We start from the raw sequence: 12,164 nt of genomic DNA, 5'->3' as shown, positions 1-12,164 counted from the left end.
ACTGCTTTATTTTCTTCATTACATTTGTCACTTCCTAATGTTATTTGTTTACCTCTCCACTCTCTCCCACTACAATGTAAGCTCTATGAGGACAGGGAGTTTGCCAATCTTGTTCCTTGCCCTATGCTCCTTGTCTAATGCAGTACTGCTGAGTAGTGCTCAATAAATGTATGTTGCAGAAATGAATGGCTGAACTCATTCATTCATCAAATTGTTGCTGAATTCCTACTATGTGCCATGATTTAATAAGAGAAATCACATTTAACTATAGTCCCTCCAACTCTTCACTTTAAGCTGATAAACTTTGCCTTCACTGAAAATATAGGAGCTATCTGACTTGAATACTTACCTCATTTTCTTAAACAAAATATACATTCCCAGGGAAGGAAGATGCTTTCTTCATATAATGCACAACACCTCTTCCCTGGGAGTTCAGTTGTATCACTTGTGTTCTATGTCCCATCCACATTTGCCTACTCAGAGGCTTCACTCTTTCAATATCCTGACTTTTCTGTATCATCTGAAATTGTGATCAGTACTCTGAAATTTTACTAGGCAGAGAAACTGCAGAAAGGATACTAAAGAGGCAAGAATGAGGAGGAAGTTCCAGATAACAGAGTTGAATGAGGGGGTCCCCTAAATCTAAGTTTGAAGCTATACATATCCCAGACTAACTCCTGAACCACCCACAAATCCCTTCTCATTATTCCAGAAATAATCACTGCCATAGTTTGATGTATATAATTTCAAGGTTTCTTTATAGATATACAAGCACTATTATACACACATACATGCATACACATACAGCTTTGTTAAAATATATTCCCACATAAACATCCAAAAATATGTTAATTGTGACTTATTTCTCAATGGTAGCATTGCTGTATTGTCTAAGTTTTTACAATGAGCATGTATTATTTTTACTATCAATATTAATAAAATAAGTACAATATTTTTAAGGAAACAAGATCTTGCTATGTAACTTTCTAGAAGGATGTAAAAAGGAAAGGAAATGCAGACCATGGATGAACTTTTATGAAGAAGAATTATAGTCCCAGATCACTGAAAGTAAATAATACAAAGAAAAGGAACATGATAAAAGAGGGGACTGGCTGTTTACATCTACCCCAAAAGGTAAGTATTTCTTCCTGTACTGCAAGTTTAAATCATGTTTTCATAGCCATGAATATGGTTCATGGTTTTTCATTTGGAGGAACCAGAGTAAATTAACCTGCTAGCTATCACTCCAGTCTGAGAAAGTCAAGCCTTTGGGTTAGAATATGTATACATACAGTTAATCTGAGATGAGATGTAAGACAATTTAAGGAAACAGAAATTTTGAACAGTTCAAATGTTTTGCTCAATATATCGTTGATATAAAAATAAGGACGATTTTACTACCCAAATCAAGGGATATTTGAGCTGGACATTACTTCAGAAATCATGTGGATAGGCTATTCATCTTCTAGATGGGGAAACAAATATTCAAGGAAATTAAGTAGCTCGGCCTAGTCACTGAGGATCTAGTGAATGAAGGTTGGGATATGGATGTATACAAATTCCTGATCCAGAGTTCTTGCTCCTAGAACATCACTGCTGCCAGCTTTTAGAGAAGCAGAGTGATAAATGAAAGTCAAAATAGGCCTGATGGCCAGGCGCAGTGGTTCATGCCTATAATCTCAGCCCTTTGGGAGCCCAAGGTGAGTGGATTGCTTGAGACCAGAAGTTCAAGACCAGCCTGGGCAACATGGCGAAACCCTGCCTCTACCAAAAAAAAAAAAAAAATGCAAAAATTAGCCACACTTGGTGGCACCCACCTGTAGGCCCAGCTACTTGAGATGATGAAGTGGGAGAATCCCTTGAGCCTGGGAGGCAGAGGTTGCAGTGAGCCAAGATCACACCATTGCACTCCAGTCTGGGCAATGGAAATGAAACCATGTCTCAAAAACAAACAAACAAACAAAAAACAAAACCAAAAAGTGGAAGGATAAAACAACTAAGGAAAACATAACAACTCCTGCTTGGAGGAAAATAAATTCTGCTTCTCTGAGGAATGCAGCAGCACAAGATGAGCCAAGAAAAACAGGTCTGAGACCACAGGGTCACTCGCAGGAGCAGGTCAAGTGAGTTAAGACTAAGGACAATTATTCTAGAAAGGGGCACAAGAAGATGCATTCAGAGGGATAGGAATGCCATTGGCAAACAGGCTGGTAGCCTGGATCTCAGATGAAGAATATTACTCAGTCCTGGAAGACAGAACGTTGGCAGAGATCAAGAGGCTAGCAATTCAGAAAAGCCCACATAGGAGGTAAGGCAGTGGGTACAAGGGAGTCAAGGCAGCCACTATTCATCAATAGGAAGAGCTCACTGTGGGTCAGCCAGCTACTGAGGAAGGTCTCCTCTACACCCTCAGGCTGCTCTGTCAACACTGAGCTCAGAGACGAAAGCAGAGGGAAACTTCTAGAGAAACAATGAAGATGCGAAGTTATTGCAAACTTTGGCAACCTACCATGACCTAGCTGAGGAGGGAAGCAACAGGGCTAAGGGGATAAAAGGAAATGCATGAATCTGGGTGAGATGGCTCCAGTAGCTTTCTGCAGGAGTGACTTTCCACAGCCATAATTCAACTTGATGTATAAGAACATATGCAATCTGCTTCCCACCATTAAGGGAGGCCAGCCAAGAATGGGTGTGATTAAATAACCTTTATGGTTGGACATAAAATGGTAAGAAGCAAATCTGTGAATTATCAAATTAAGATTAGTGAGAAAAGGCCAGGTGTGGTGCCTCATGCCTGTAATCCCAGCACTTTGGGAGGCTGAGGCAGGTGGATCACCTGAAGTCAGGAATTCGAGACCAGACTGGCCAACATGACAAAACCCTGTCTCTACTAAAAATACGAAAAATTAGCCAGGTGTGGTGGCACACGCCTGTACTCCCAGCTACTTGGGAGGCTAAGGCATGGGAATCACTTGAACCTGGGAGGCAGAGGTTGCAGTGAGCCGAGGTGCTACTGCACTCCAGCCTGGGCAACAGCGAGACTCTGTCTCAAAAAAAAAAAAAAAAAAAAAAAGTGGGAAAAAAGTCTCAAAGTATAGGAACAAAATTATTTTTCAAGTTGCTCCATAGTTGTTAGTTTTGAACAATTCATATCTACATTCATATGTGGTGAATTAGTTTGAATTAAGATTTTTTTAAAAAGGTAGGAAAGTTGTACTAACAATACTCCCACAGTTTGTTTTACTGCCTCCACCAAAAGGTTCATCCTATGGTTCCTGTTACACCCATTGGCAGCACATACAAATTTCAGAGTCAGTTATTAGAAGGCAAAGAAAACTTTTTAAATGGTAAAACTTTATAATATTCAGAATGATAAAAGGTCAGTAAGAAGACCACACCCCACAGAAGCAGCATTTGATCAGTTTATATCCTTTTTTTAGATAGAAGTCATTTAGGTTGTGGCCAAAATGGTGCTGTGTGCATTACCCTTTCCAGGATGGTGAAGATTCATAATACTTTAAAATCAGTAAATGTATTGAAAATGTATAAGCAAACTTCTGGTTCTGATCTAAAACATTTATCAACTTAGAAAACCTACTTGCAGTCTCCTACAAATGAACTAACAAAAAAATTTCCAGATACTATATTTGTTGCAGACGAAACTTAAGCATATGTAGTATACAGAGAACACGAGACTTGAATGGCATTCTCCGCTATGGTTGGCCTCTGTTCCACTCTGTCACTCACACTTATGAAGTACTATGCCCCAGTCTTCTCAAGGACAATAAGTCACCATTTCAAGAAATAATTAACTCTTTTACAGACAGCAAGTCTCTATAACTATAAAGTGAACAATTTTTTTTTATTCTCTTACCATCAGGAAAGTCTTTACTTTTCAAAAGGACACAAGTTTAACAAATTTTGTGATGTCTGGGGATATCTAAAAAGAAACCTCAGATCTTTTTGGAAACTATTTTGCACAATACTTTTGTTATAAGAAAGTTATGTCCTGAATACTTAATAATGAACACATTTGGAATTTCAGTGGTTATTATTTCAGGTCCCTACATAATTTTAAATATACTGGCTACTATTACTTTCAAGTAAGGAAAAAACTATTTCTGTGTTGATTCCTAAATAAGAGCTTACAATATTAAAAAAATTATTTACTTTTTTTTTTTTTTTGAGATGGAGTCTCGCTCTGTCGCCCAGGCTGGAGTGCAGTGGCACATCTCGGCTCACTGCAAGCTCCACCTCCTGGGTTCACGCCATTCTCCTGCCTCAGCCTCCCAAACAGCTGGGACTACAGGTGCCCGCCATCACACCTGGGTAATTTTTTTGTATTTTTAGTAGAGACGGGGTTTCACTGCGTTAGCCACGATGGTCTCGATCTCCTGACCTCGTGATCTGTCCGCCTCAGCCTCCCAAAGTGCTGGGATTACAAGGGTGAGTCACTGCACCGGGCCCAAAATTATCTAGATTTATAACTCAATTCAATAATTTAAAAATTAAAAATACTTAAATATCTATTTTGAATGAGTAGAATTTGTGTGGAGCAGGAGTTGTTTTTTGTTACTAAATCACTTCAAATAACTTGTTTGGGTTTTTTACTTTCTGGAAGATTTCAGTTAGCCATCAAATTGATTTAGTCTTACCTCATGTCCTTAAATCAGTCCCCTATTTAAATTATCATTTGAATCATTCACATACTTATACTAAGAGATATCCATATATTTTTAAATGAGGGTTTGTCTTTCTTTTTTTTTTTTTTTTTTTTTTTAAGATGGAGTTTCACTCTGTCATCCATGCTGGAGTGCAGTGGCCTGATCTCAGCTCATTGCAACCTCCACCTCCCAGGTTCAACCTCTTCTCAGCCTCCTGAGTAGCTGGGACTACAGGCACACACCACCATGCCCAGCTAATTTTTGTATTTTTGGTAGAGAGGGGTTTCACCATGTTGGCCAGGCTGGTCTTGAACTCCTGACTTCAGTTGATCCGCCCGCCTCTGCCTCCCAAAGTGCTGGGATTACAGGCATGAGCCACGGCGCCCAGCCAGAGGTTTGTCTTTCAAAGAGTGAAAGGTTCATATGTTCAGTGCAGAATAAAATAATAACTTCATGGGGTGAGATTATAAAATTAAGGTCAAAACCACAATAGATTTCTTAAACTATAAGAAAATCACTTAAACAAGACCTTTCAAGAGATTTTGGAGGCTTGGATAACTCTTCATACACGAATATAAGTTTTTGTTGTTTCAATCTTTTCTTCCATCTCATCTTCTTTTTCTTGGGATAAACAATGTAACTAATGCCAGCTTTTTTAGACGCTTCAATGAGAGTCAAAGAGAGATTTCTCAAACTGTGTTTTTTGCCCATGTTATCAAAGATGTCATCTATATTTTCTTTCACATAGTTGGGCTCCTCAGTTTTATTTTGCTTAGTGAGCTGGAGCTGACGTTTCAATTCCTTTGCTTTCTGAAACATAACCTCTTTTATACTGCTTTGCATATCATTCTTGATTTCCAAAGGAGCTATGATCTTCTCCTTCCTCAAGTCTGCAGAAGATTTTACTCGCTTAGTAAGCAAGCAAAGAGGTAGAAAAAACGTAAAATCAATTTAGTTGCTATGCATTCAAAATTAATTAATTCTGTTACAATTACTATTAATGTGGTTTGGTCACTTAATTTAAAAGTTTAAAAATCAGTATTCTTAAAATTATTCAAAAGTCAGCTGATAAAGTTAATAGTGGGTTAGTTCAAGCAAAGTACAATAATTTGGTTGGTCATATGACATTTCATTAGATATATGTAAACAGCACTATAAATTAGATATGTATTATGATTTTCTATATTTTAATTGAAAGAGAATGCTCTCTATATATCCAAATAAATTATATGCTGTACTTTTATATTTAATGCAAAAAAACTGGTAGAAGGGGCAAAAGCTGTTAAAATGCCTTATTCCATAAAAATCAATTTGGGTTTTCTTTCAAAAGCGCTTTAACAACACTGAATTTCTACACAATACCATTCAAATATTCTCCATAATAACTTTCAATTTAATATTTATAATAGGAAGTAACAGAATCCCAACCTATTACAGTATTTATTTTATCTAATCATTAGAGAATCAGCTTAATTTTTAATAATACTATTATTATAACATTAATAATTATATAATTTTAATAATTATGCATTAATACTTGAAACTCTAATACTCATTACTTACACAAGATAAATTACTTTAAATCCTTTGATATAGCATTTCCTACCTATTGAGCCATCGTCAGTAAGTTAAATGCATTTCATTTGCTAATAAATAATTTGTTATACAGATGTAGTTCTTTATAGTCAATTTTGGCCCAAATTTCAAACATAATAATTTCATACAAGCCAGTTATATACTTTAAGATATGTACTAAAGTACAACAGAGATATTGACCATCTGCAACTTACTGTACTCCCCCATCTCAAGAAACTATATAAAACTCAATATGTAATTAGACTAGAGAATATAATATAGAAGTAGATGCTTTTAAAAAAAAAATAAGGTGATTATTATTCCTAGGAATATAAATGTTTATTTTAGAGAGTAAAAACTGTAAAATTATAATACCCTTAGTTGTGTAGGTTGTGCACTAAACCATTTTTGGATACTTTCAAATGATGCAGATTTTCTTGGTAAGAAACACTGTGAAATAATCAAATGAAAAATATACATTAGTCACAGATACTATTTGATAAGCTAAAATATGTAATACTTGGCTAATAACTGTTTAGGTAAATTAATGAAATTCAGAAATACTGATTAAAATACAGATACTGAGTTTGAAGTCACTGACTTTATATAGAGGAAGAGAACTTAAAATCTATGAATTAATGTAGAAAAGTGTATAATAATAAAAACTGGTTTGTTTTTAAATTCAACTTGATATAACAAACACCAAGTACCTGCTATGTACAAGGTAGTATAGTGCAAAGCTACCCAGCTGGTGTAGGTGGCACTGGTGTGTGTGAATGTGTGACAGATATGCTGAGCCATGAATCCCCTTAACCCTGGGGCTGCATTAGTGGGAGCCCCTGGACAGTCACCTCTAATCATGAGCAATCTCAACCTTTTAGTTCAGGAAACCACGCAAGTGTTACCACTTACTATAATAACACCCAGACTGGTGTTATTATATTAAGAGTTGGAAAGCTCTACTAAACTAGAGTGCAAAGTACAAAGAAAATGCTATGTTCCATGTCCTTAAGCACAATAACGATGCAAACAGCAATAAAGAAATATCTAGGCCAGATCCAGTGGCTTACACCTGCAATCCCAACAGTTTGGGAGGCTGAGGCAGGAGGATCACTTAAGCCTAGGAGTTTTGAGACCAGTCTGGGCAACATAGTGAGACCCCATTTCTAAAAAAATAAAAAATAAACTAGCTGTGTATAGTAGTGCACACTTGTAGTCCCAGATACTCAAGAGGCTGAGGTGGGAGAATCACTTGAGCCCGGGAGGTCCAGGCTGCAGTAAGCCATGATTTTACCACTGTACTCCAGCCTGGTAGATGGAATGAGATTTTGTCTCAAAAAGAAAAGACTATATTAGGCACTAGTGAGAGAAAAATAAAACCATGTCCTAATTGTACCCCATAAAGTTCAGGTCATTGGATACACTGTAGTTAGTTATACTAAAAGTCATGATTATGCATCTGATCACCGTTTAAAGCAATCAGTCTTACTCTGCTTCATGGCCACAGTTTCTCCATTTAGTCAAAGACTCATAAACATGTTCCTTTGATATTGAAGACTTACACAAGAATGAGTGAAAAAACTAGAAATGTTAGAAAAACTCACAACAAATATCCTGCTATTGATTAGTGAATAACATCTTCTAACAGTCATAAAAACAGCATATTTGAGAAAGTAGAAATGTATCTTCAGCAAGGATAGCACTGAATGGTCTGAGCCATTTTCCAAAATGAGGAAGTACTAAGAAAAAAAAAATTTTTTTTTGAGACAGTCTCCCACTGTTGCCCTCGATCTCCTGGGCTCAAACCATCCTCCCACCTCAGCCCCCTAAGTAGCTGAGATACAGGCACGTGCCACCACATCCAGCTAATTTTTTTGTTTTTTTACTAGAGATGGGGTTTCACCATATTGGGCAGGCTGGTCTGTAACTCCTGGCCTCAAGTGATCTGCCCACCTCAGACTCCCAAAATGCCGGGATTACAGACATGAGCCACCATGCCTGGCCCCAAGAAATAATTTCTGGAATTACCATAATTAATATCTGTACTGTAGGCAGATAGAGTAAACAATCCTAATTAAGAACAAAAATTGTACATACCCAAAAATTTGTTCTGCTATGTTGATGTAAAGTAATGACACTGCTTTTATATGAAAATTTATCAGTTAAAAGTCTGCTTGCTTGAACACTCTGTGATAAAAAGATAACAATTTTAAATTATGTTTTGGAATACTTTTTAAAAGCCTATGATGACTGTTACTTCATAGTACAACATTATTAACAAAAGAACCAAAGAGAAAACATATGAAAGTAGTATAATTCTAGAAAACACTTACCAGAGATGCATCAAAGTCCAGCTATAGCCTTAGTATTTGGCCAAAACCTGCAATTTGGCTTCAGTGTTGGCATTTAGCAAAATGGTTACTTCCACATTATTTCTGGCATCCTTAATCTTAGGAGTGATCAATGATCCTATGATCTCATAGGTTAACATTGAATTTATGTAGCATATTAATATCAGGATTATGAACAAGACATATCTAGTTTTCTTGTCAACACATGAATATTCATTTTTAAATACAAGCAATCATTCTAAATGTAAACTGGAATGAAATTTGCCTTAAGTGCTTTATACTTTGAATTCTATCGGTTAAGTATGTAGATATATTTATTGTTGTAAGAGTAAACTGCCACAATGATTAAGGTTATTATTAAATGTGCTACTTCTCTATCTTGTAATCAGTGGTTTGGATATGCAGAAACCTAGAAGACCTAAATTTGACACCCGGGTAGATTAATGATTAATTAAATCATACTACTACTTTGCTTTTTTAAATTGTTAGGTCTCGAACACTAACATTACAAATTTTAAAAATATTTATTGAATAAAAAGTCAGATTTTAAAAATATTATATAATTATTACCGACGATGGAGAAGGCTATGGGTAACTTAGGAATCACCAAGCATTGAGTTTTTGCTAAAAATCCTCTCAAGTTATATTTTCAGAAAGTAGTGATAGCACAATGTATGGTAAGATAATTACTGGGCATAATAGAAAGATACTTGGTCACTTTCATCATTATTCTTTAAAAACAAACTACATGGTATACCAGGGATTTTCAAACCATTTTGTCATATGCTTACACAAGATATTGAAATATGATGGAATAGCAGATATTACATATTTAAAAGAATGCTTTTGGCCGGGCGCAGTGGCTCACGCCTGTAATCCCAGCACTTTGGGAGGCCGAGGCGGGCGGATCACGAGGTCAGGAGATCGAGACCATCCTGGCTAACACGGTGAAACCCCGTCTCTACTAAAAATACAAAAAATTAGCCGGGCGTGGTAGCGGGCGCCTGTAGTCCCAGCTACTCGGGAGGCTGAGGCAGGAGAATGGCATGAACCCGGGAGGCGGAGCTTGCAGTGAGCCGAGATCGCGCCACTGCACTCCAGCCTGGGCGACAGAGCGAGACTCCGTCTCAAGAAAAAAAAAAAAAAAAAAAAAAGAATGCTTTTAACAACAATAAGGACAAAAATCTTAGTACCATGCTTCATAGATATCAAAACTGCGGAACTTATTAACAATCAATGGTTGCTTATTTTAAAAAAAGAACATATATGCTGGAGCCTTGGAAACTGTCAAAATAACGCCCAAACTAAGGTGTCTTGAGAGGGCACTTACAGTGTTACTTATATGATATGCAATGGAAAAAAAATCCTCCTACTCTACCCCAAAGATATTGTTGAAATTGGTATGCATGCAATAAAAGCTGGGATGCAAACAGAAATGGAAACAGTTTCCTTAAAAGTCAATAATGACTTCTGCTTCTAATTAGGTAACATTAGGAACTTTGCTGAGGACAACTGAGAGCTACATATAATTTGAAAAACAATGGTCAAAACATCAGAGAGCTAACAAGATGAAAAGACGAGCCAAAATCTGAGAAAAGACAAGGTACCAGAAAAGGTAAGCCTACTATTCAAAGATGCTTTGTTCTCAGTATGTTTGCCAAAACAACTACAACTCTGAGTTGCAGATTTGGCAATTTCTTGGGGCAAGGGTGACAAAAAATCTAAGCCCAGAATCTATCTGAGATGTGGAGCCTGATAAAACATCCCAATTATATATAAACTGGAATACCACAGGGGTACACCCTCAGATTAAAAGTGGGTGGAAGGAATCAACTTTCATGCAGACTTTTAGTCTGGGTTCTAACACGAGGGTAGTCAGAGAAACTCACGCCTCAACTTTAGATTAAAGCTGTCTCTGAATAGTAAAGACCCCAGTTTCTAACAAAAATGTCCTTTGGAGGAAGAAAATGCCATAATGCCATTCTAAGTCTCAAATGTTTCCTTAAAATCATGTTTTAAATACAATGGTAAGCAAACATTCAAAGACAGACAGGTATACAAAGAAACAAAACACCATAACATAACAGATTTAGGGAAAAATAGAAATACTAAGAAGAACCATATAAAAAACAAGTTTAACAGTATATTATACACAACTAAAGAGAGAATTCGTGGACCTCACCTATAATATAGGTTAGAAGAAATTGTCCAGAATCCAATACCAAGCACAAGAGAAAAAAAGGTAACTAATACATGTGATTAAAGTCCCAGAAAATGAAATAGAGAATGGATAGAGATTACTAAAAATTTTCCATAGCTAATGAAAGATGTCAACTACAAACTCAAAGGATTTCAATATGTGATAAATAAAAAGAAATACACACCTAGACACATCATAGTGAAACTATAGGAAATGCAAATGAAAAACTTAAAACCAGCCAGGTTTAGGAGAAGCAGAAGATGCATTAGCTTCAAAGTCTTTACATTTAAGACTTACTTCTCAACAGCAATAATGAATGCCAGAAAATAATGGAACATCATTACTGTGTTAAAACATCTGCCAATATATTATACTCAGATAAAATATTCCTCAAGAATGAAATTATATGAAGACATTTTGAAACTAAGAAAAACCAGGGTTTTCACCAACTTGCAGACCTTCTACCCCTCCTCTTAAAACAAATTCTATAGGATACAATTTAGGCAGAGGGTAAAATGATTCCAGATATAAGTGTCTGACATGCGAGGAAAAAAAAAGAAAAGCCAAAAAAAGAGATAAATATATGGGTAAAATTTAAGGTATATTACATAAAATGAAATTTTAGTTTGGACTTTAAAAGCTAAGGATCTATCAAAGTAAAAGCGTAAGTCAAGAAGGGGTAAATGGAATCAAAGGATTCTGAAGTCACTGTATTTTCCTGGAGGAGTATAAAGGTATTAATGTATATTAGATATCAATAAGTTAAAGATGCATATTCTAGAGAAACAGCCACAGGAATAAGTAAAACATACCGTTGACCCTTGAATAATATGGGTTTGAACTTCATGGGTTCAGAAAATCTACTTATTTACAGATTTTCTTCCACCTCTGCCACCCCTGTAACAGCAAAATCAACCCCTCTTCTTCCTCTGCCTCAGCCTAATCAGTATAAAGACAACAGGCCAGGCCCGGTGGCTCACGCTTGTAAGCCCAGCACTTTGGGAGGCCGAGGTGGGCGGATCACAAGGTCAGGAGATTGAAGCCACGGTGAAACCCCGTCTCTACTAAAAATACAAAAAAATTAGCTGGGTGTGGTGGTGGGCGCCTGTAGTCTCAGCTACTCGGGAGGCTGAGGCAGAGAATGGCGTGAACCCAGGAGGCGGAGCTTGCAGTGAGCCGAGATTGTGCCACTGCACTCTAGCCTGGGCGACAGAGCAAGACTCCGTCTCAAAAAAAATAAATAAATAAAAGACAACAAAGTGAAGATCTTTATGATCGTCTACTTCCACTTAGTTAATAGTAAGTATATTTTCTCTTCCTTATAATCTTCTTAATACCATTTTCTTTTTTCTAGCTTACTTCATTGTAAGAATA

At 36.6% G+C, this 12,164-nt stretch overlaps 1 protein-coding gene across 2 annotated transcripts in view; it reads right to left on the bottom strand.

Moving 5' to 3' along the window:
* Positions 1 to 12,164, bottom strand: part of TTC6 (tetratricopeptide repeat domain 6) — a 248,209-nt gene that overhangs the window by 98,493 nt on the left and 137,552 nt on the right. For both annotated transcript variants that reach the window (XM_054665996.2, XM_054665997.2), the window contains 3 exons: positions 8,337 to 8,426; positions 6,615 to 6,689; positions 5,194 to 5,573 (listed from right to left, as the gene is read on the bottom strand). In XM_054665996.2, the coding sequence (XP_054521971.2) occupies positions 5,194 to 5,573; positions 6,615 to 6,689; positions 8,337 to 8,426 (545 nt within the window). The remainder of the gene's footprint in view (positions 1 to 5,193; positions 5,574 to 6,614; positions 6,690 to 8,336; positions 8,427 to 12,164) is intronic.

Source organism: Pan troglodytes, chromosome 15 (genome assembly GCF_028858775.2).
Source record: "Pan troglodytes isolate AG18354 chromosome 15, NHGRI_mPanTro3-v2.0_pri, whole genome shotgun sequence".
NCBI lineage: Eukaryota > Metazoa > Chordata > Mammalia > Primates > Hominidae > Pan > Pan troglodytes.
This window is presented reverse-complemented; position numbering and strand designations above follow the sequence as displayed.